Source organism: Mustelus asterias, chromosome 24 (assembly GCF_964213995.1).
Source record: "Mustelus asterias chromosome 24, sMusAst1.hap1.1, whole genome shotgun sequence".
In the NCBI taxonomy this organism is placed as follows: Eukaryota; Metazoa; Chordata; class Chondrichthyes; order Carcharhiniformes; family Triakidae; genus Mustelus; species Mustelus asterias.
Window position 1 is genome coordinate 50,931,349 of NC_135824.1, and position 23,984 is coordinate 50,955,332.

The following is a 23,984-nucleotide window of genomic DNA, read 5'->3' on the forward strand; positions in this document are numbered from 1 at the left end:
GTCGGCTGCTTTGTCCTGGATGGTGTCAAGCTTCTTGAGTGTTGTTGGAGCTGCACCCATCCAGGCAAGTGGGGAGTATTCCATCACACTCCTGATTTGTGCCTTGTAGATGGTGGACAGGCTTTGGGGAGTCAGGAGGTGAGTTACTCGCCGCAGTATCTCTCGCCTCTGACCTGCTCTTGTAGCCACTGTGTTTATGTGGTGAGTCCAGTTGAGTTTCTGGTCAATGGTAACCCCAAGGATGTTGACAGTGGGGGATTCAGTGATGGTAACACTGCAACATCTGGCCAATTCTATTGCTTCCCAGGTCAGCCTCCCATCATCCACCCTCCCTAAACCTGAGTTCATCCAAAACATCCTGACTTGAAACAAGTCTGGTTCGCCCATTTCCCCTGTGCCACTCGTTGATCCACATTGGACACTGGTCTGGCAATGTCTCAGATTTGAAATTCTCATCCTTGTGTTTAAGTGCCTCCATGGCCTCACCCCTCCCTATCTCTATCGCCTCCCTCAAAAGCCCTACAAACCCTTGGAAGTCTCCGTGTAATGTCCTGTTCTCTTGTTTCTCCCTGATTTCCTTCTTCCCACGATTGGTGACCATGCCTCCAGACATCTGGGGCGGGATTTTATGGCCTCACTCAAGTGAGACCGGAAATTCCCACCCAAAGTCAACAGACATTTCCGTTGGTCCGCCCCTCACCCGCTCCAATTCCGTGGTGGGCAGTAGAATTCCAGCACTGGACTTTAAGCTCCAGAATTCTCTCCCCAAATCTCTCCACCACTGCTCATTTAAGACGGTCCTTGAAATCTTATTGCTTTGCCCAAACTTTTGGTCATTTCTCCGAAGACTTCTTGATGTGAGCCAGTGTCAGATTCTGCTTGATAAGGCTCCTGCAAAGAATCTTGAAACTTTTTAATTCATTAAAGACACCAAAAAGATGTCAGGCTGTTATTGCTGATGGCTTCCATGGTTAAATATTTGGTTTGTTACCCGTCAGCCAACAGGTAGCTGAAACAGTGATAAATGTGTCATTTTCAGGTTGGCAAGATGCACCAAACGTGGGCAATTGGGACTAACTGGGAGGGTACCATGGTAGGCATGGACCAGTTGGGCCGAAGGGCCTGTTTCCATGATGTATTGCTCTATGACTCTATGTGACGAGTGTAGTACTGGTGTGGAGATGCCGGCGTTGGACTGGGATAAACATAGTAAGAGGTTTAACAACACCAGGTTAAAGTCCAACAGGTTTATTTGGTAGCAAATGTGTGGTCTCAGGCTTGTGTGGCTTTTGCTACCAAATAAACCTGTTGGACTTTAACCTGGTGTTGTTAAACCTCTTACGAGTGTAGTACCACAGAGATCAGTGTCGGGGCCTCAATGAGGGGAGACAATGGCATGGTGGTATTGTCATTAGACTAATAATCCAGACACCTAGGGGCGGCACAGTGGGTTAGCACTGCTGCCTCACAGCGCCCGGGACTCGGGTTCGATTCCCGGCTTGGGCCACTGTCTGTGCGGAGTCTGCACATTCTCCCCGTGTCTGCGTGGGTTTCCTTTGGGTGCTCCAGCTTCCTCCCACAGCCTGAAAGATGTGCTGGTTAGGTGCATCGGCCATGCTAAATTCTCCCTCAGTGTACCCGAACAGGCGCCGGAGTGTGGCGACTAGGGGATTTTCACAGTAACTTCAATGCAGTGTTAATGTAAGCCTACTTGTGACACTAATAAATAAACTTAAAAAACTTTAATGCTCCGAGGACCCGGGTTCGAATCCCACCACAGCCGATGGTGAAATTTGAATTCAATAAAAATCTGGAATTGAAGTCTAATGATGACCATGAAAGAATTGTTGATTGTTGCAAGTACTCACCTGTTTCACTAATGTCTTTTAGGGAAGGAAATCTGCTGTCCTTACCCAGTCTTGCCTATATGTGACTCCAGATCCATAGCAATGGGGTTGACTCTTAAATACCCTCAGCGATGGTCATTAAATTATTGGCCCAGCCAGCGATGCCCACATCCCATAAATGAATTTTTAAAATGTTGCACTTTATATCAATGGATGAAGGGGTTGAATCCATGGTTGCTAAATTTGATGAAGACAGCAAGAATAAGGTATGAAGAGGACATACGGAATCTGTAAAGGGGACGCAGATAGGTTAATTGATTGGGCAAAAATCTGGCAGATAGGGCGGCACAGTGGTTAGCACTGCTGCTTCACAGCTCCAGGGACCTGGGTTCGATTCCCGGCTTGGGTCACTGTCTGTGTGGAGTTTGCACATTCTCCTCGTGTCTGCGTGGGTTTCCTCCGGGTACTCCGGTTTCCTCCCACAGTCCAAAGATGTGCGGGTTAGGTTGATTGGCTATGCTAAAATTGCCCCTTAGTGTCCTGGGATGCGTAGGTTAGAGGGATTAGTGGGTGGGATATGGGGGTAGGGCCTGGGTGGGATTGTGGTCAGTGCAGACTCGAAGGGCCGAATGGCCTCTTTCTGTGCTGTAGGGTTTCTAAGATTCTTTCTAAGATGGAGATAATGTGGGAAACTGTGAAGTTGTCCACTATGGCAAGAAGAATAGAAAAACACTATGTTATTTAAACGGAGTGGGATTGCAAAACTCTGAGGGCAGGCAGTGGCATCGTGATATCATCACTGGACTAGCAATCCAGAGACGCAGGGTAAAGCTCTGGGGACACGGGTTCAAATTCAAGAAAAATCTGGAATTAAATGAAATCATTGCCGATCATTGTAAACCTGTCTGGAAATCTATGGGGAGGGAATAGAGCCAACATTGAGTCTAGATGGCCCTTCATCAGAGCTCTGACGAAGGGTCATCTAAATTCAAAACATTGGCTCTATTCCCTCCCCACAGATGCCGTCAGACCTGCTGAGATTTTCCAGCATTTTTTGTTTTTGTTTCAGATTCCCAGCATCTGCAATATTTTGCTTTTACCTGTCTGGAAATCTGCCATTCTTACCCAGTCTGGCCGACATGTGACTCCAGACCCACAGCAACGTTATTGAATCTGAAATTGCCCAGCATGCCAAAGTTCAAGAGCAATTAGTGATAGGCAATAAATGGAATCCAATGAACTTTTAAAAAGTACAGAGGGATCTGGGTGTCCTGGTATGTGCAACACACAATGTTAGTGTGCCCATACAGCATGTAAAGTTAAAGTTTATTTATTCGTGTCACAAGTAAGGCTTACATTAACACTGCAATGTAGTTACTGTGAAATTCCCCTAGTCGCCACACTCCGGCACTGTTCGGGTACACTGAGGAAGAATTTAGCACGGCCAATGCACCCTAACCAGCAGCACGTCTTTCAGAATGTGGGAGGAAACCGGAGCACCCGGAGGAACCCCACGCAGACACTGGGAGAATGTATAAACTCCACACAGTGACCCAAGCCAGGAATTGAACCCGGGTCCCTGGCGCTGTGAATCAGCAGTGCTAACCACTGTGCTACCGTGCCGCCCAAGTGATTAGGAAGGCAAATGGAATATTGTCATTTATTGGAAGAGGAATATGCAAGTAGGGACATTTTTCCCCATTTGGAGAAAAAAGGGATGCAAGTGCATTAGAAGTAGTTCAGAGGAGGTTCACTCAACCGATACCTGGGATGGGAGTGAGGTGGGGGGGGGGGGGGGATTGTCTTACAAGGAAAGAGGGAAAGGCTGGGCCTGTACCCATTGGAGTTGAATTAAGAATGAGAGGTGATCTTCGAATCATAGAATACCTACAGTGCAGAAGGAGACCATTCAACCCATCAAGTCTGCACTGACAACAACCTCACCCAGGCCCTATCCCCACAAACTTACCCCACTAATCCCTCTAACCTTCGCATCCCGGGACACTAAGGGGCAATTTAGCATGGCAAATCCACCTAATCTACACATCTTTGGGCACTAAGGGACAATATAGCATGGCCAATCCACCTAACCTGCACATCTTTGGCCTGTGGGAGGAAACCCACGCAGACACGGGGAGAATGTTTAAACTCCACACAGAGAGTCACCCGAGGAGGCTGGAATTGAACCCGGGTCCCTGGAGCCGTGAGGCAGCAGTGCTAACCGCTGTGCCGCCCATCCTGGATCAGAAAGAGACCAATGGCAGATGCCTGATTGAGACCATTCAACACAGTTCGGACTTGGAGGGTGAGAGGCAGATGAAACCAGCACCTTCCAGCTGAGGCCATTCATCCATCCAAATCAGACTAGCTCAACCTTAATCTCATCCCCTCCTGTGGCTCAGTTGGTTATGTCCATGCCATTTCGTCACGAGTTTCCAGGTTCAAAAAACTCACTTCAGGTTTTAAGCACAAAAATCTATGCTGACACTTCAGTGCGGAACGGAGGAAGTGCCGCACTGTTAGAGGTGTTGTGTTTTGGATGAAATGTTAAACCAAGGGCCCCCCCGACCCTCCCCTGCGAGTTTGGGTGGATGTAAAAGATCCACAATCTTAAAGAAGAACAGTGAAGTTATCCCTAGCGTCCAGCCCAATATTTATCCCTCAATCAACATCACAAAAAGCTGTTTGTAGGAGTTTGCTAAATGCACAATTTTGGCTGCCATTCTTCCCACATTTCAACAGTGTAAACATTACAACAGTTCATTGACTGCAGAGTATTTTGTTTTAAAGCTTATTCATTACTGTCACAAGTAGGCTTACATTGACGCTGCAATGAAGTTACTGTGAAAATCCCCCACTTGCCACACTCCGGCACCTGTTCGGGTACACTGAGGGAGAATTTAGCACGGCCAATGCACCCAACCAGCATGTGTTTCAGACTGTGGGAGGAAACCGGAGCATCCAGAGACATTCCATGGTCATAGAAAGCGCTGTGTAATTGTATTCCATCCCGATTTGGAACTAAAATCGCAATTTCGTCACTGTCGCTGGGTCAAAGTCCTGGCATCCTTCTCTCAGCGCATGTTTTTTTAATACTTTTCCAATTCAATCAAATCAAATCCAATTCAGAGTCTCAACAAGTTGAGACATTTCAGATCCAGGCTGACAAGACAGGGCGAGCGACCAAATCACCCTGTCCTGGGCCTGATCTACATGAGCCAAGCTGATTGGAGAAGGGGGAGGTTCCTCCTCCAAGACTTGAGCTCATTTGCATCTTAGCCAAAAGGCCGAGATGCCGCTTTTAAAAATTGCTTCATATGAAACATATGAAGCTTCAATGTAACCTAATGACCTCAACCAAGTGCAGCATCCTCTCCATACTACACTTGATCTAAGAAGACGGCTCACCCCCAACTTCTCAAGGGCAATTAGAGATGGGCAATAAAGGCTGGCTTAGCCAGCGACACCCACATCAAATAAATAAGTGTTTTTCTCAAATTATGTAGAAATTTACAACACAGAAACAAGTCATCGAGTCCAACAGGTCAGTGGGTCTTCCACCTTACTACATCTAATCATATCAATACTTTCCTTTTACCTCGGTGTGTTTTGATTCATTTACATGTTGGCATCACTGGCCATGTCAACATTTATCCCCCATCCCTAGTTGCCCTTGAGGAGGTGTTGGTGAGCTGCCTTCTTAACCTATGGCCAATCCACCTAACCAGCATATCTTTGGACACTAAGGGACAATTTACCATGGCCAATCCATCTAACCAGCATATCTTTGGACACTAAGGGACAATTTACCATGGCCAATCCATCTAACCAACATATCTTTGGACACTAAGGGACAATTTAGCATGGCCAATCCACCTAACCTGCACATCTTTGGATGCTAAGGTACAATTTAGCATGGCCAATCCATCTAACCAACACATCTTTGGGCACTAAGGGACAATTTAGCATGGCCAATCCACCTAACCTGCACATCTTTGGATGCTAAGGGACAATTTAGCATGGCCAATCCATCTAACCAACACATCTTTGGGCACTAAGGGACTATTTAGCATGGCCAATCCATCTAACCAATATATCTTTGGACACTAAGGTACAATTTAGCACGGCCAATCCTCCCAACCCGCACATCTTGGACCGTGGGAGGAAACCGGAGCATCCGGAGGAAACCCATGCAGACATGGGGAGAACGTGCAAACTCTGCACAGACAGTGACCCAAGCCGGGAATCGAACCCGGGTCCCTGGCACTGTGAGGCAGCAATGCTAACCACTGTGCTACCCCCCCATACAAATGTGACATTGCACATTTTTGTAGGAAGAATAGTGAAGGTGCGATTCTTGGTGGTAAGAGAACCATAGGGATCTCAGAATACAAATATATCCATCACCAAATACTGCACCACAGATCAGCAAAACTCTAAAAAAATAACAAACCCAGCACGTGGCTTTATTTCTACTGAGATAGTATTGAAAAATAGGGACGTTGCCCTAAACTTGTAAGACATGTGACTCCAGAGCCACAGCAATGTGGTTGACTCTCAACTGCCCTCGGGCAACTAGGGATGGGCAATAAATGCTGGGCCAACCCAGCGATGCCCATGTCCCACAAATGAATAAAAGAAAAATTATCACGTTGCGGGATTCAAATTCTCAAGCTGCGATGGTGGGATTGACAGTTGCCTGGATTTCTATGCCAGTAACAAATCCACTTTACAACAACACCCGTATCAGATGTCTGAGTAACTATTGTACATTTGAGGCCTCCAGGCTTTGCACCCCATACAAGTGGAAAAACCTTCTCTAAGTCTCCCCTCTCCTTCATAACTTTAAGCTACTCTTTTCTAGTGAGGGGGGGACGCCCGAGCTTGTTAACTCTTGATCATACATTTGAACCAAACCCATCACATCTCTGCCAAAATGCCAGGGAGGCGCTACACACCAACATCTGAAGTATCAGGGGGTTTTTTTTTGTAAGTGAGTGTTGCTGTCAGATGACATGGGAGTGACGAATTCCAGTCTATGTATCACTCGTGAGTCAGATCACATTAGGATAGCGATGAATCAAGGTTAATTATTTGACTCATTAAGAGCAATCAGCATGAACCTGATATTTCACACTGACCCCTATTGCTCGCATTAGGACAGGTCTATAATTAAAGAGGGTGTTATTTTCCTAAATAGTGATTGTGTGTCTTCCACCCACTCCCCAGTCTTTTTCCTGTCTGCTCTAAGGTGCTACCTCCTGATAGGGTTTGCTTGCATGTCTGCCAGACACTCTCTGCGGCTATTCCTGGTGTGTGTGTGTGTGTGTGTGTGTGTGTGTGTGTGGTCGCAGACAGGTTCGTCATAGTGGCATGACTCCATGACTTCCACGCAAAGGTCACTGGACTGCGGCCAGAGGCAGGAAACCAGGCTGATGTCTCCAGCCTCTCAGCCAAGATGTAGCAGAGTTAGGCCATTCAGCCCATCAAGCCTGCTCTGCCACTCAATGAGGGGATGAAAGGTGGGGAAGAGTATTGATTACCATTCAGGAGCAAGGGTCCTGGCTCTGTTCCCCCCCCCACTCCGAAACAGATACCTTGGCTGGCTTCCTTCTCACCCAAAAGGGAAATGATCACTTTTCAAAGTAAAAAAAGAGTCACAATGATACAGAAATCATGGAGATCACTGCACAGGAGGAGGCCAAGTTGCCTATCGTACTGATGCCAACTCAACGTGTCCACTTCAATCCCATTCACATTTATGGGCAACACAATGGCACAATGGTTAGCACTGCTGCCTCACAGCGTCAGAGACCCAGGTTTGATTCCCACATTGGGTCACTGTCTGTGTGGAGTCTGCACATTCTCCCCATGTCTGCCTGGGTTTCCTCCGGTTTCCTCCCACAGTCCAAAGATGTGCAAGTTAGATGGATTGGTCATGCTAAATTGTCCCTCAGTGTCCAAAGATGTGTAGTTTAGGCGGGTTGCCTATGCTAAATTGCCACTTAGTGTCCCAAAATGTGCAGGTTAGGTGGATTGGCCATGTTAAATTGCCCTTTAGTGTCCAAAGGTTAGGTAGATTGGTCATGCTAAATTGCCCCTTAATGTCTAAAGATGTGTAGGTTAGGCAGAAAATTGCCCCTTAAAAGTTTAAAATTTATTTAGTCACAAGTAGGTTTACATTAACACTGCAATGAAGTTAATGTGAAAACCCCCTAGTCGCCACATTCCAGCGCCTGTTCGGATACACTGAGGGAGAATTTAGCACGGCCAATGCACCCTAACCAGCACATTTTTCGGACCCACGCAGTCACGGGGAGAACGTGCAAACTCCACACAGACAGTGACCCAAGCCGGGAATCGAACCCGGGGGGTCCCTGGCGCTGTGAGGCAGCAGTGCTAACCACTATGCCGCCCTAGTGTCCCAAGATGTGTAGGATTGGGGGACTGGCCATGGTAAATGCACAGGGTTACAGGGATGGGGTTGGTACACCTGGATAAGATGCTCTTTTGGAGAGTCAGTGCAGACTCGATGGACCAAATGGCCTCCTTCGGCACTGCAGGGATTCAATCACCTCGCTTCCCTTTCAATGTAACCTTTTTTGATCCCCCTTTTCAAATATTTACACAATCCCATTTTAAAATATACTTCCGATTCTGTTTTATTAGCAACTGTATTAAAACATTTTGTGTTCTAATGACCCTCTGCGAGGGAAAAAAATAATCTTCTGACATTCCCCTTTGTTCATTGTAGTGAGAATCCTCTGTCTGTGCCTCCTGCTTACCCATTCACCAACAAGCAAAATCAATCATTTACTCTCTTAAAAATCTGTTCAATCATTTTGTAAACCTCTGAAATCCTCCCTTAAATTCCTCAGTTTGTGAAAGAGCCTTCCTCCACTTCTTTCACAACTATAATCTCTCATCGCGGTTCCAGCGGGGCAGATGGATCACAAAGGACTTTAACTCAGAGTGTCTGATACTTGCCCCTTTTTTTGCAAAAAGGATTGGGTGAGGGGCAAACAAAATCACAGAATAGAATCCCTACAGTACAGGAGGAAGCCGTCAACTACCCCAACCAGGCCCTTTCCCCGTAACCCCATGTACTCACCCCACTAATCACCCTGACACTAAGGGGCAATTTAGCATGGCCAATCCACCTAACCTACACATCTTTGGACACTAAGGGGCAATTTAGCATGGCCAATCCACCTAACCTACACGTCTTTGGATGTGGGAGGAAACCGGAGCACCCGGAGGAAACCCATGTAGACACGGAGAACTTGCAAACTCCACACAGACAGTGACCCAAACTGGGAATCGAACCCGGGTCCATGGCGCTGTGAGGCAGCAGTGCTAACCACTGTGCCACCGTGCCGCCCAGCAGACCTGTCAAATGCACTACATTGGCTCCCACGCACTTTGGGATGTCCTGAAGTCATGGAAAGCTCCACATAAATGCAATTTTAAAAATTCTTCATCCTATTTGTCATGTGGTCCGAGAGATACTCACCTGCGGTCCCCTTCTCTTCTCCAGCCTGCTCCTCCAGCCCCTCCCCCAGGCATGCTGCTTAATTGTGTTCATAGAATCCCTACAGTGCAGAACGAGGCCATTCGAGCCATCGAGTCTGCACTGACTCCCTGACAGAGTATCTTACCCAGGGCCTCTCCCGGCCATATCCCTGTAACCCCGTACATTCACCATGGCCAATCCACCCAACCTAGACATCTTGGGACACTAAGGGGCAGTTTAGCATGGCCAATCCACCTAACCTGCACATCTTTGAACACTAAGGAGCAATTTAGCATGGCCCAATCAACTCTATATATCTTTGGACTGTGGGACGAAACCTGCACAAACACGGGGAGAACAAACACTCAGACAGTCACCAAAGGCTGGAATCGAACCAGGTCCCTTGCGCTGTGAGGCAGCAGTGTTAACCATTTGCCACCCTCTTTGATTTGCTAAAAAAATGACTCAGTGAGTTTGTCTCAGAGGCTAGTGCTCTCTCTCTCTCTCGGTTATAAGACTTACTGAGGGAGTGCTGCATTGTTGGGGGTGCTGTTGTTTGGCTCAGATGTCAAAGCAAGGCCTCTTCTGCTCCCTCACGTGGACTGAAGAGAATCAATGACATTAACCTAAAAACTAGAGGAGTTCTTTCGCCCGCTTTGCCCTGAATATTCAACCCTTGACCACTGAAACTGATGATCTGGTCATTTATCACATTGTGGGATCGTGCTGTGCACAAACTGCCCGTCCCGCTTGCTAAATTAAAGCTTCCCAAAAGTGCTTCACTGGTTTTCAGTGTCCTGAGGGTGTGAGAGGTGCTATAGAAATGCAAGCTCCTTCTGACATTTATTGTGATGAATGACGGGGCAGGCTCGAAGGGTGAATGGCCTCCTTCTGCTCCTATCTGCTATGTTTAACCTAACAGACTTAAATTGTAATTGGGCTGGGCTTCTGAGTGGAGGCTCGGAACAGCAGGCAATCCAATCACACAGAGTCGAAGAGAATAGAAGATGGGATTGAACCAAAGAGCTGGAAAATGTCTGAGGTCCAGTGCCCAGTGTTAGTCAAGGTAAGCTCGTAACTAGGGCACTATTATAGAATCATAGAATCCTACAGTGCAGGAGGAGGCCATTCGGCCCATCAGGTCTACACCAAACACAATCCCTCCCAGACCCTATCCCCACCACCCCATGCATTTACCTTAGCCAGTCCCCCTGACACGAAGGGGCAATTTTGCATGGCCAGTCCACCGAACCCACACATTTTTGGACTGTGAGGAGAAACCAGAGGAAACCCACGCAGACATGGGGAGAACGTGCAAACTCCGCTCAGACAGTGACCCAAGCCAGGAATCAAACCCGGGTCCCTGGCGCTGTGAGGCAGCAGTGCTAACCACTGGGCCACCCCATTATTAGGAACACAACTGACTTCAGTTCCCCAACGGAGGGTAAGGAGTTGGTGGGTCATTCAGCTATCCCCAACAGAGCACGCGCGCTCTCTCACAGCCAGAGCACGGGGAGGGGGCGTTAATGCGATGCAGCACCCAATCGAACAGCCTGTCAGTGCTCAACATTCAGGTTCAAGCATGGACAATTGTCCCTTGGGGCAACATCACAAGAAGCGGCTGATGCATGTGGAAGGATATCAAAGCCTTAAGAGAAGGTGCAGTGGTAAATGGTCCCAAGGGTCCATTTAGACTTCAGTTCTAAGGGGAGGGGATGGCCTAGTGGTATTATCGCTCGAATACTAATGCAGAAATTGAGCTGATGCTCTGGGGACCTTGGTTCAAATCCTGCCACGGCAGATGGTGGAATTTGAATTGTTTTTTTTTTAAAATTAAGAATCTACTGATGGCCATGAAACCATTGTTGAAAAAAACCCATCTGGTTCACTAATGTCCTTCAGGGAAGGAAATCTGCCGTCCTTACCTGGTCTGGCCTACATGTGACTCCAGAGCCACAGCAATGTGGTTGACTCTCAAGTGCCCTCCAAGGGCAACTAGGGATGGGCAATAAATGCTGGCCCAGCCAGCGACGCCCATGTCCCACGAACGAGTAACAAGAAACTAAAGAAGGGATCAATCTCCTTAGAACAGAGATTGTGTTGAGATTTGACAGATTTGCTGAGAGTAGCTACCTGATCCCACCATCCTGAGGGTCAGTAACCTGGGGATGCAGATTTAAGGTGCCTGACACAAGAGCCAGAGGGGGAATGAGATTTTTTTTTAACAAAAGGAAGTGCTGCAATTTATGATTTGGAACACTGCCCAAAAGAAGCAGCTTCAATAGTAACTAATGAGGGGCACAGATCAGCTAGATAGTCAACTCTTTTCCCAAAGGTAGGGGAGTCTAAAACTAGAGGGCATCGGTTTAAGGTGAGAGATACAAAAGGGTCCAGAGAGGCAATTTTTTCACCCAGAGGGTGCGGAATGTCTGGAACGAGCTGCTAGAGGTAGTAGTAGAGGCGGGTACAATTTTGTCTTTTAAAAAGCATCTAGACAGTTACATGGGTAAGATGGGTATGGGCTAAACGCGGGACTAGCTTAGTCATTAAAAAAGGGCGGCATGGGACAAGTTGGGCCTGTTACCATGCTGTAAACCTCTATGACTCTAACTTCTGATATGGATGGCAATCCATGCATACAGCATCTCTGCACAACAGAATGGAATAAAATACCCAGATTCAGTGATTTTAGTTTACCCAGAGTTGAATAGCCTCCTTCCGATTCTATACGATCCTTTGGGGAAAATCCAGGTTTCGAAAAAATAGCTTACCCCAAAGCACCCAATTCTTCTTTCTCTTCCCACCACCCCCCCACCTCCTTCTTGCTAATGTTGCTTGTTTCTGCTCTTAACAATCCCCTGTTGCTCAGTTCTGGACTTGTCGCTATCAGCACTCCCATCTGCGCTATTTAGTTTAAATAAATGCAAGGCTAGTTCCAAGTGTCTATCGCGAAGCAATGTCACGATGGCACCAAACCACCCTTTGGCCTCGAGACAACCATCGCCATGTTCCTATCTTTTCATTACCAACAGAAGAATTCCTCTTCCCAAAATCACGTTCCCAATCTGAACATTTACCATGAAGATTTTTAAAATGTTATTTTTATCAATAGGTGAGAACAGCACCGAGGGGGGAATCCCCATTAATGACTCTCTACCAGAGAGCAAAACAGTTTGCCCACTCTGTAATAAGTTACAATCACCTTCCCAGTAGGTACAGCTCAAAGATAAGGGTTGCCAACCCGCCAAGACTCTCCTGGCATCTCCAGAAATTGAGAATTAATCTCCTGGGAGCAATGAGAAAATAATATTGCGGCACGGTGGTTCGCACTGCCTCACAGTGCCAGGATCTGGGTTCGATTCCCGTGGAGTTTGCACATTTTCCCCCCCGTGTCTGCGTGGGTTTCCTCCGGGTACTCTGGTTTCCTCCCACACTCCAAGAGATATGCAGTTTAGCTGGATTGGCCATGCTAAATTGCCCCTTAGTGTCAGGGGGGCTAGGTCGGGTAAATGCATGGTGTTATGGGGATAGGGCCTGGGTGGGATTGTGGTAGGTGCAGACTCAATGGGCCGAATGGCCTCCTTCTGTACTGTAGGGATTCTATGATTCATTAAAGAAGAAAAAGATTAACACTTGTTCATTCGTTACACATGTCAAGACATGAGGGGGAAAAGAAGGTCATGTGATCACTCGTCAAGAATCATCCAATCAGACGTTGGCTTTACCATCAGCCTTGGGATGACGCTGCACTATAAAAATCAGCATGGTGGGCACCCAATGGGAAGGGGCATGAGGGCGGAAGAGGGTGTGGTTAAAACTCCCAGGAATGCATCCAGCTGGAGTTGGGCACCTTACCCATGAGCGTACCGCTTTCGTTCAGGAGAATTAGCGGGGTAAATACATGTGGTTATAGGGATAGGGCCTGGGTGGGATTGCTGTCGGTGCAGGCGATGGGGTGAATGGCCTCCTTCTGCACTAAGGGTTCTAATCTATGATTCAGGGTCATTTGGAGAACAATTGACTATGGAGTTACCAGGCCACCTTAGAATCATAGAATCCCTACAGTGCAGAAGGTGGCCATTTGGCCCATTGAGCCTGCACCAACAACAATCCCACCCTATCACCGCACTCCCACGTATCTACCCTGATGTTAAGAGTCAATTTAGCACGGCCAATCCCCCTAACCTGCACATCTTTGGAGTGCGGGAGTAAACCGGAGCACCCGGAGGAAAACCCACGCAGACACGGGGAGAACGTGCAAACCCCACACAGACATTCATTCGCCCAAGGCCGGAATCGAACCTAGGTCCCTGGAGCGGAGAGGCAGCAGTGCTAACCACTGTGTCGCCCGTTAGTAGAACATTAGGAGGAGAGGGTGCAGTTCCACAGAGATTCCCCAAATGGTCACCAGAAACTTGACGGAAATGCACGTCAAACAATTCAGGTGTCCTTTTTGCACCCCCCCCCCCATATGCAAGATCGCCCCCCCCTTCACCCCGAACCCAAACTGCACCAAGCGATCAACAGAACTCCTGCAGAAATTAACTGGTGCAAGTCTTTATTGAGGCTAAATTTACAGCAATTCATCCCAAAACCTCCAACTTTTTCTTTAGCATTTTTATGTTCCATTGTGGTGCTGCAGAATTTACATACCGGTATCAGCATCCAGAACTTATGAGGCAGGTACAGTAAAAGTTATGTGCAAAGTAAAAGTTCCATCTACACTCCCAGGGTAGGGTACAGTACAGAGTATATGGCTCCTTTTACATTGTCCCATCAAACAAAAGTTCCCGGGTCAGGAACAGCACAGGTTAGACACAGAAGAAAGTTCCCTCCACGTTGTCCCGTCGAAAACTCCCAGGGCAGCGATAGGCTATGTTCCCTCTACCCTAAAAAAATAATCTGTGCTTGGATCACGGAAGGTTAGGCATTACTGCACCAGTGACAGGGTCGCCTCACACTTAAAACATGTCACAGAGCAATACTGTCCATTCAGCCCTCACTTGGGCAGCAGTGTACCGCCGACATGAGCCTGCCGTTAACCCGAGGTGACCCCCTTCCCCCCCCCTCACTTTATTGCACTGGTTTTGAACGCAGGTTCCCTGATGTTTGTTGCAGTCCCTGCTTTCGGAAACTTAAATGAATGTGTAAGCCATGCGGGAGTGGACTGTGTGTTTTCTTTTTAAAATGTTTCGAAAAGATGTTTAAAACCTCGCCGCCAATCGACAGTTCAGTGCAGGTTGTGGAGCTGGGCAAGGCTGCTATGCAAAGTAGCTAGCAGGGGTCAGACCCAGCGTCCTTTCAAGGTAACAGGTCACTCAGTGCTTTACGGAGCAGGCGGACTAGAGTTTACAGTAAGGGGGAGGAACACTTAATTACACTCCGTGTTCCTGTGGAGAACATCATTCTGTAACCTTCAATAAATTGCTAATTTGAGGCTGGGTACCTCAACAACATTGTGTCACCTATTTTGGCACAATCCTGAAATGATACTAATGAGAGTCCATTATGTGACATTAGAGGGGAATGTAAAAGACTCTCCCCCGACATAAAATGTTCTGTTAAAACAAAAAAAAACCCATTTTAAACACCCTGACTTTCCATCGCTCTTTTTCATCATAACCAGGTCAGGTAACTGACCTGCAGTGCACATGCCCCGATTCAGGGCTGACGCAGACCGAATCAACCTTCACCTCCACCACTGGGTTACACCCAGGGACTGAGATACCCTGCTACGGTCAGCAGGTAACCTCTCGCATTTACTGTGCTGCCCCCTCACCCCACCCCACCCCCCACCACCACCACCAGTACAAGCCTTGTACAAAACCCTAAAGGCTTCAAAATAGAAAATTGACAATTTGGGAGTGGAAAGTCCCCTTTCAGTGCACGAACATAAATCGTCGACAGTGCCAACCTAACATCTTCCACTAGGTGTCGGTAGCAATGGGCTCAGTAATGGCATCTACTGGTATTCGAGCGGTACTGCATGGGCACCACTCCTCTTTTCTTCCCCCTTCCTTGTAATATTTCACAGGCCAATGTAAAAGGGCTCTGTACTGGACACTCGGAATCTATCAGAGCAGGCTGGGGGGAGCTGTAAGTGCAAGGTTCCACCAATAAAAAACAGGTACCAGAAGGAAGAGAGGCTGGTAGGGTGGCACCTCTGCGCCACCCATGGGCTCCAAGTCACCGAGCTCCGGAGGCATCTCAAACAAACTCACGTGTGCGCCACACAAGTAGTCTATGGGGATCCCAGTACAGGTTCATTTTTTCTTCATTTTTCTTTCCCCCCCCCCATTACTCTAGCCCCTCTTGGTACCGACAATCGCTGGGATCCACAGGCTCCGGTCGTCTTCTGGGAGGGATTCTCTTCACCCGAGAGCCCTGAGAGCAAGTGGAAGCGGAACTGGGCTTACAATTTTCCACCCCATTTCCCAGAAGGTCAATAGCAGCAGTCCCGCCGAAGCCCTGTGCTGGGACCAAGTAGAACAGCGGCTTGGAGTTGATACAGGTTGTGTTGGGCATCTGGAAGGAAGGCCCAGACCAGTTCTGCCAAGGGACAGCCCTGAGTGAGTACCTTTGAGTCGAGTGAATGATTCCAGCATGTGCTGAAGCTTTGGCCCGGTTTAGCACCGCGCCCTAAATTCTACTGTAATATCACAAGAAAGTTACCACCCTCTTAGAATGCAGAACTCATTCAAAACTTCCTCTTCGGAATACAAGTAATATCTAAATCATCCTGAAAGCAGCTTGCAACCACATCCCATCATTAGCACCCGAACCTTTTAACCCCAACCCCAGTGGAGTATGCCACCCTGTCGGGGGGGGGGCACAGTGTTCCTCGGCCCTTTGAACATTTGTTCCCCCTTTACCGACAGGTGTGCACTGAGCGCCACATCCCCCCAAACTCCCTAAAAATGGAAGGGCCCGAAAAACTGAGTGTTTTGGGCACAGGGGGCATTACAATGGAGCCCTTCCCACACCCGAGGATTCATACACGTGCACAGATTCCATTTTCGGAAGGGATGGGGGAAGGGGCAGCAACAGGGAACAATGAGCTTGTGCCATACTTATCAACAGAATCACATTACGACATGATAATGTGTTCAATTGGGAAGATAGATTGCATAATCTTGGGTTTTCACTCCAAAGGTCGAGAGGCGATTCGATTAAGGTCTTTAAAAGTTTCAAGGGATTGAAGAGAGTGGGAGCCTCCTGAACGGAATGTAACCCTAAAATTGGAACTAGGCTATGCAGGAGAGAGTACAGAAACAGGGCGGGGGAAAAAAAAAATCAGGTAGTGCTCACAAAAGGATTGTAGATATGTGGAACCCACTCCCCCAATGATACTGGGTCAATTGGCACTTTCAAGGCTCCATTAATTAGGCAAGGCTATCGAGGTGCCAGTCATGCTGTGATGGAACGGAGGAAGAGGCTCAAGGCCGAATGGCCTCCTGCCTACCAAAGTTAAGTTTAAAGTTCACTTAATGGGCGGCTTACATTAACACCGCAATGAAGTTACTGTGAAAATCCCCCAGTCGCCACACTCCGGCGCCTGTTCGGGTACACCGAGGGAGAACTTAGCACGGCCAATGCACCCTAACCCAGCACGTCTTTCGGACTGTGGGAAGAAACCCACGCAGACACGGGGAGAACGTGCAGACTCCGCACAGGCGGTGACCCAAGCTGGGAATCGAACCGGGGTCCCACGCACTGTGAGGCAGCAGTGCTAACTGCTGTTAAGGTCGTGATGCAGCCAGTGCTCTATCATTTATTATTAGGGGTGGCTGGGGGGGATTTCCTGCTCTTTGTTTTAATAAAAGGAAGAAACAATGTTCTTAAATTTTAGGCATAGATGAGCAGCCCTGGGTTCAATGGGCTGAATGGTCACTTCCTGTGCCATAATGACTCGACAATTCATCACAAGCAGCAAGTCTTATCTCAATTCAATCACCCCCCCCCCCCCCTCCTTTGCAGGCTCCCACCCCTGCTGTACTTCACTTAGGATGGACATTCTTCCCACACAAGACCACATTTGACACACACACAAACAGAATCATGGCTGGGTGCTCTGCCTCTCAGCCAGAGGGCAAACCTTGACTGAACTGGAAACAAAAAAGGACCCCAAACTCCAATCAGCGACACCACCCAATTTAGTTTGGGAGGGGGGGTGGGGAGAAAGGGGGTGGATGGAATCTTGATGGGCCTCCCGCCCCACCTTGGCAAGACATACTCCTTTATATAAATCTGTTAGAAAAATAACTTCAAGCCAGACACCTCCTTACTGTTGAGAATCGCTCTGGGATTTGAAGAGGTGCGGTCCACCCAGAAGGGATTATTGGTCCCTGGATTTTAGAGAGGTGAAGAAGCCCACTTGATTGATAGAAGTCGTGGCGAATTACAATAAGGAGGAAGACCAGGAAGCAATTCCCAGTGAAACTGTTCACACACAAAAAAAAACCACATCTCTCTTGCATAGCATGACGTGTGGGGCATGTAATGAAACTTAAAACACACACACAAAAGAAAGACTGATGTGAGAGATCTTGTCACAGAAACTGCAGCATTTTGAACAGTGTGGGGTGGGGGAAGAAGGCGGTGGCAGAATCTTTCCTACCATTGCATAGCCTGTATTGATATGATCCCTCCCCCCTTTTCTGCTTATTCTCTCTCTCTCCAGTGCAGGTCGTGGCTGGCTTATGCCAGAGACACTGTGTTTAAAAAAAAGGCCCAGGAAAACCAGAATGAGCCGGCTGTGAAAGTCCTCTTTTCCATCCTCCCCTCCCCCAAGCAAATCAACAAAAAAAAAATTCATTTTCATTAAACTTTGTGTCTGGTACAAGTTCTATTCGAAAGGTTTGAATCCCAATCCCATTCAGCCCGGACAGAATCCAGCAAGGGCGTGGCCGGGAGTTAGGATTTGTAATTTGAATTTAGCCAGGTGAGTCCCTCATGGAGTCCGTCTCCGGAGGTGGCACAGGAGGGCTGCACGTACCAATTCCTGTCCCTGATCCTGGTCAAGCCCAGCTTTTCCTGGATCTCGTGGGGTTTCATGGCATCGGGCAGGTCCTGCTTGTTGGCGAAGATCAGGATGATGGCATCCCTCATCTCCCGGTCGTTGATGATCCGGTGCAGCTCCTGCTTGGCCTCGTCGATGCGGTCGCGGTCGGCGCAGTCCACCACGAAGATCAACCCCTGCGTGCCCGTGTAGTAGTGCCGCCACAGCGGCCGGATCTTGTCCTGGCCGCCCACGTCCCACACGTTGAACTTCACGTTCTTGTAGGTGACCGTCTCCACGTTGAAGCCCACCGTGGGGATGGTGGTGACCGACTGGCCCAGCTTCAGCTTGTACAGGATGGTGGTCTTGCCCGCCGCGTCCAAGCCCAGCATCAATATCCGCATCTCCTTGCTGCCGAATATCTTAGCGAATGCGCCGCCCATCTTCGGTGCCCGGGGGGAGGGGGTTGGAGGGGGTAGGAGGAGGGCAAGGGGGGGGGGGTAGTTGGGGAGGGGAGGGGGGTGAGATGGGGTGGGGTAGGACACACAAATTCCCGGCTGGAAAAGGTGCAAATGCAAGGAAAAGGGGGGGGGAGGGGGGTTGGATGGAATTTGGGGCCGCCGGCGATCAATGGAACGTTGTCTATTTCAATGGAACGTTGTCAGTTTCAATGGAACCTTGTGTATCGGCTCCTTTGATACAAAGTATCCAAAATTGTAGCCAGCGCCCCGATTCACAAATTCACCCGTCCGCTTCCGCGCTGCTGCTGCTCTCGCCACCGCACTGCATCCTGCCGGGGCTCCGGCTGGGCCTCCTGTCCCCCCGCAGCTCAAATCAAAATGATATCTCCGACATGTACCGACACCGAAACTCAACTCCCCGGGCCGGGAAAGGGCGCGGATGTGGATTACAGCAAGCCACTGAGCATGCGCGCGCTCTCTCTCTCACTCACTCCTTCCTCCACTCACCTCCCTCCTCCCTCCCTGCAACTTTTAAAATGGCAATTCCCCTCCCTCTCTTAAGGGGGCTCTTGCTTCTTCTCATCACTCTGCCCTCAGTGTATTTCTCAGGTGTTTTATTTGTGCATTTCTCAACTCTCTTCTAGTATTTACCCGTGCTGTGTTTCTGTATTTACCCCTGCTGTGTTCCAGTATTTACCCCAGCTCTGTTCCAGTATTTACCCCAGCTCTGTTCCAGTATTTAACCCTGCTCTGTTCCAGTATTTACCCCTGCTCTGTTCCAGTATTTACCCCTGCTCTGTTCCAGTATTTACCCCTGCTCTGTTCCAGTATTTACCCCTGCTCTGTTCCAGTATTTATCCCTGCTGTGTTCCAGTATTTACCCCTGCTGTGTTCCAGTATTTACCCCTGCTGTGTTCCAGTATTTACCCCTGTGGTGTTCCAGTATTACCCCTGCTGTGTTCCAGTATTTCCCCCTGCTGTGTTCCAGTATTTCCCCCTGCTGTGTTCCAGTATTTCCCCCTGCTGTGTTCCAGTATTTCCCCCTGCTGTGTTCTAGTATTACCCCAGCTCTGTTCCAGTATTTAACCCTGCTCTGTTCCAGTATTTAACCCTGCTCTGTTCCAGTATTTACCCCAGCTCTGTTCCAGTATTTACCCCTGTGGTGTTCCAGTATTACCCCAACTCTGTTCCAGTATTTACCCCTGCTCTGTTCCAGTATTTACCCCTGTGGTGTTCCAGTATTACCCCTGCTGTGTTCCAATGTTTACCTCTGCTGTGTTCCAGTATTTACCCCTGCTCTGTTCCAGTATTTACCCCTGCTCTGTTCTAGTATTTACCCCTGCTGTGTTCCTGTATTTACCCGTGCTGTGTTCCTGTATTTACCCGTGCTGTGTTCCTGTATTTACCCGTGCTGTGTTCCTGTATTTACCCGTGCTGTGTTCCTGTATTTACCCCTGCTGTGTTCCAGTATTTACCTCTGCTGTGTTCCAGTATTTACCTCTGCTGTGTTCCAGTATTTACCCCTGCTGTGTTCCAGTACTTACCCCTGCTGTGTTCCAGTACTTACCCCTGCTGTGTTCCAGTACTTACCCCTGCTGTGTTCCAGTACTTACCCCTGCTGTGTTCCAGTACTTACCCCTGCTGTGTTCCAGTACTTACCCCTGCTGTGTTCCAGTACTTACCCCTGCTGTGTTCCAGTACTTACCCCTGCTGTGTTCCAGTACTTACCCCTGCTGTGTTCCAGTACTTACCCCTGCTGTGTTCCAGTACTTACCCCTGCTGTGTTCCAGTACTTACCCCTGCTGTGTTCCAGTACTTACCCCTGCTGTGTTCCAGTACTTACCCCTGCTGTGTTCCAGTACTTACCCCTGCTGTGTTCCAGTACTTACCCCTGCTGTGTTCCAGTACTTACCCCTGCTGTGTTCCAGTACTTACCCCTGCTGTGTTCCAGTACTTACCCCTGCTGTGTTCCAGTACTTACCCCTGCTGTGTTCCAGTACTTACCCCTGCTGTGTTCCAGTACTTACCCCTGCTGTGTTCCAGTACTTACCCCTGCTGTGTTCCAGTACTTACCCCTGCTGTGTTCCAGTACTTACCCCTGCTGTGTTCCAGTACTTACCCCTGCTGTGTTCCAGTACTTACCCCTGCTGTGTTCCAGTACTTACCCCTGCTGTGTTCCAGTACTTACCCCTGCTGTGTTCCAGTACTTACCCCTGCTGTGTTCCAGTACTTACCCCTGCTGTGTTCCTGTACTTACCCCTGCTGTGTTTCTGTACTTACCCCTGCTGTGTTTCTGTACTTACCCCTGCTGTGTTCCAGTATTTACCCCTGCTGTGTTCCAGTATTTACCCCTGCTGTGTTCCAGTATTTACCCCTGCTGTGTTCCAGTATTTACCCCTGCTGTGTTCCAGTATTTACCCCTGCTGTGTTCCAGTATTTACCCCTGCTGTGTTCCAGTATTTACCCCTGCTGTGTTCCAGTATTTACCCCTGCTGTGTTCCAGTATTTACCCCTGCTGTGTTCCTGTATTTACCCCTGCTGTGTTCCTGTATTTACCCCTGCTGTGTTCCAGTATTTACCCCTGCTGTGTTCCTGTATTTACCCCTGCTGTGTTCCTGTATTTACCCCTGCTGTGTTCCTGTATTTACCCCTGCTGTGTTCCTGTATTTACCCCTGCTGTGTTCCAGTACTTACCCCAGCTGTGTTCCAGTACTTACCCCTGCTGTGTTCCAGTACTTACCCCTGCTGTGTTCCAGTACTTACCCCTGCTGTGTTCCAGTACTTACCCCTGCTGTGTTCCAGTACTTACCCCTGCTGTGTTCCAGTACTTACCCCTGCTGTGTTCCAGTACTTACCCCTGCTGTGTTCCAGTACTTACCCCTGCTGTGTTCCAGTACTTACCCCTGCTGTGTTCCAGTACTTACCCCTGCTGTGTTCCAGTACTTACCCCTGCTGTGTTCCAGTACTTACCCCTGCTGTGTTCCAGTACTTACCCCTGCTGTGTTCCAGTACTTACCCCTGCTGTGTTCCAGTACTTACCCCTGCTGTGTTCCAGTACTTACCCCTGCTGTGTTCCAGTACTTACCCCTGCTGTGTTCCAGTACTTACCCCTGCTGTGTTCCAGTATTTACCCCTGCTGTGTTCCAGTATTTACCCCTGCTGTGTTCCAGTATTTACCCCTGCTGTGTTCCAGTATTTACCCCTGCTGTGTTCCAGTATTTACCCCTGCTGTGTTCCAGTATTTACCCCTGCTGTGTTCCAGTATTTACCCCTGCTGTGTTCCAGTATTTACCCCTGCTGTGTTCCAGTATTTACCCCTGCTGTGTTCCAGTATTTACCCCTGCTGTTTATAAAATAATGAGGGGCACAGATCAGCTCGATAGTCAATATCTTTTCCCAATGGTAGCGGAGTCTAAAACTAGAGGGCATAGGTTTAAGGTGAGAGGGGAGAGATATAAAAGTGTCCAGAGGGGCAATGTTTTCACACAGAGGGTGGTGAGTGTCTGGAACGAGCTGCCAGAGGTAGTAGTAGAGGCGGGTACAATTTTGTCTTTTCAAAAGCATTTAGACAGTTACATGGGTACGATGGGTATAGAGGGATATGGGCCAAATGCGGGCAATTGGGATTAGCTTAGGGGTTTTAAAAAAAAGGGTGGCATGGACAAGTTGGGCCGAAGGGCCTGTTTCCATGCTGTAAATCTCTATGACTCTTTGAGTGCAGAGTTCATTTTATTTATTAGTGTCACGAGTAGGCTAACATTAACACTGCAATAAAATTACTGGGAAAATCCCCTAGTTGCCACACTCCGGCACCTGTTCGGGTACACTGAGGGAGAATTTAGCACGGCCAATGCACCCTAACCAGAACATCTTTCGGACTGTGGGAGGAAACCGGAGCACCCGGAGGAAACTCATGCAGACTCTGCACAGATAGTGACGCAAGCTGGGAATTGAACCCAGGTCCCTGGCGCTGTGAGACAGCCGTGCTAACCACTGTGCCACCGTGCCGTCCTAACTCACAACTAACCCACCCAGGCCCCTAACACCCCATGCATTTACCCTCGTTAGTCCCCCTGACACTAAGGGGCAATTCAGCATGGCCAATCCACCTGATCAGCACATCTTTGGAGTGTGGGATGAAACTGGAACACCCGGAGGAAGCCCACGCAGACACAGGGAGAATCTACACTACACAGTCACCCAATCGAAGCCGGGTCCCTGGCGTTGTGAGGCAGTCGTGCTAACCACTGTGCCACCGTGCTGCCCCAGGGCTGCCTTGTTCCTGTATGTGTGTTCCAGCTCTGATCAATGGTCAACGTTGGGTCTATTCTCTCTCCACAGATGCTGTCAGACCTGCTGAGGTCTTCCAGCCTTTTCTATTTTTGTTTCAGATTCCAGTATTTTGATGTTATGGGAAGTGTTGACCCGTTAGAGAGAATCCCCATTACAAGGGAGGAAGTGTTCGGTTTTTTAGGTAACATTAAAACTGACAAATCCCCAGGGCCTGATGGCATCCATCCTAGACTGCTCAGGGAGACAAGAGATGTAATTGCTGGGCCTCTGACGGAAGTCTTTGTCTCTTCATTGGACACAGGTGAGGTCCCTGAGGATTGGAGGATAGCGAATGTGGTACCGTTATTTAAGAAGGGTAGCAGGGATAACCCGGGTAATTATAGGCCAGTGAGCTTGACGTCCGTGGTAGGGAAGTTGTTGGAGAGGATTCTTAGAGACAGGATGTATGCACATTTAGAACGGGACAATCTCATTAGTGACAGACAGCATGGTTTTGTAAGAGGGAGGTCGTGCCTTACAAATTTGGTGGAGTTTTTTGAGGAAGTGACAAAAACGGTTGATGAAGGAAGGGCCGTGGATGTCGTCTGTATGGATTTCAGTAAGGCATTTGACAAAGTCCCTCATGGCAGGTTGGTTAAGAAGGTTAAGGCTCATGGGATACAAGGAGAGGTGGCTAGATGGGTAGAAAACTGGCTTGGCCACAGGAAGAAGTTTAACAACACCAGGTTAAAGTCCAACAGGTTTATTTGGTGGCTTTTGCTACCAAATAAACCTGTTGGACTTTAACCTGGTGTTGTTAAACTTCTTACTGTGTTTACCCCAGTCCAACGCCGGCATCTCCACATCTTGGCCACAGGAGACAGAGGGTAACA

General features: G+C 48.6%; 1 protein-coding gene across 1 annotated transcript; it reads right to left on the reverse strand.

The window, feature by feature from the left end:
• Positions 1 to 13,904: 13,904 nt before the first annotated feature.
• LOC144511377 (ADP-ribosylation factor 6-like) lies at positions 13,905 to 19,241 on the reverse strand. Its single transcript, XM_078241673.1, has one exon. It carries the CDS (start codon positions 18,799 to 18,801, stop codon positions 18,274 to 18,276), a length of 528 nt encoding a protein of 175 aa, XP_078097799.1. The 5' UTR covers positions 18,802 to 19,241; the 3' UTR covers positions 13,905 to 18,273.
• Positions 19,242 to 23,984: the final 4,743 nt, after the last annotated feature.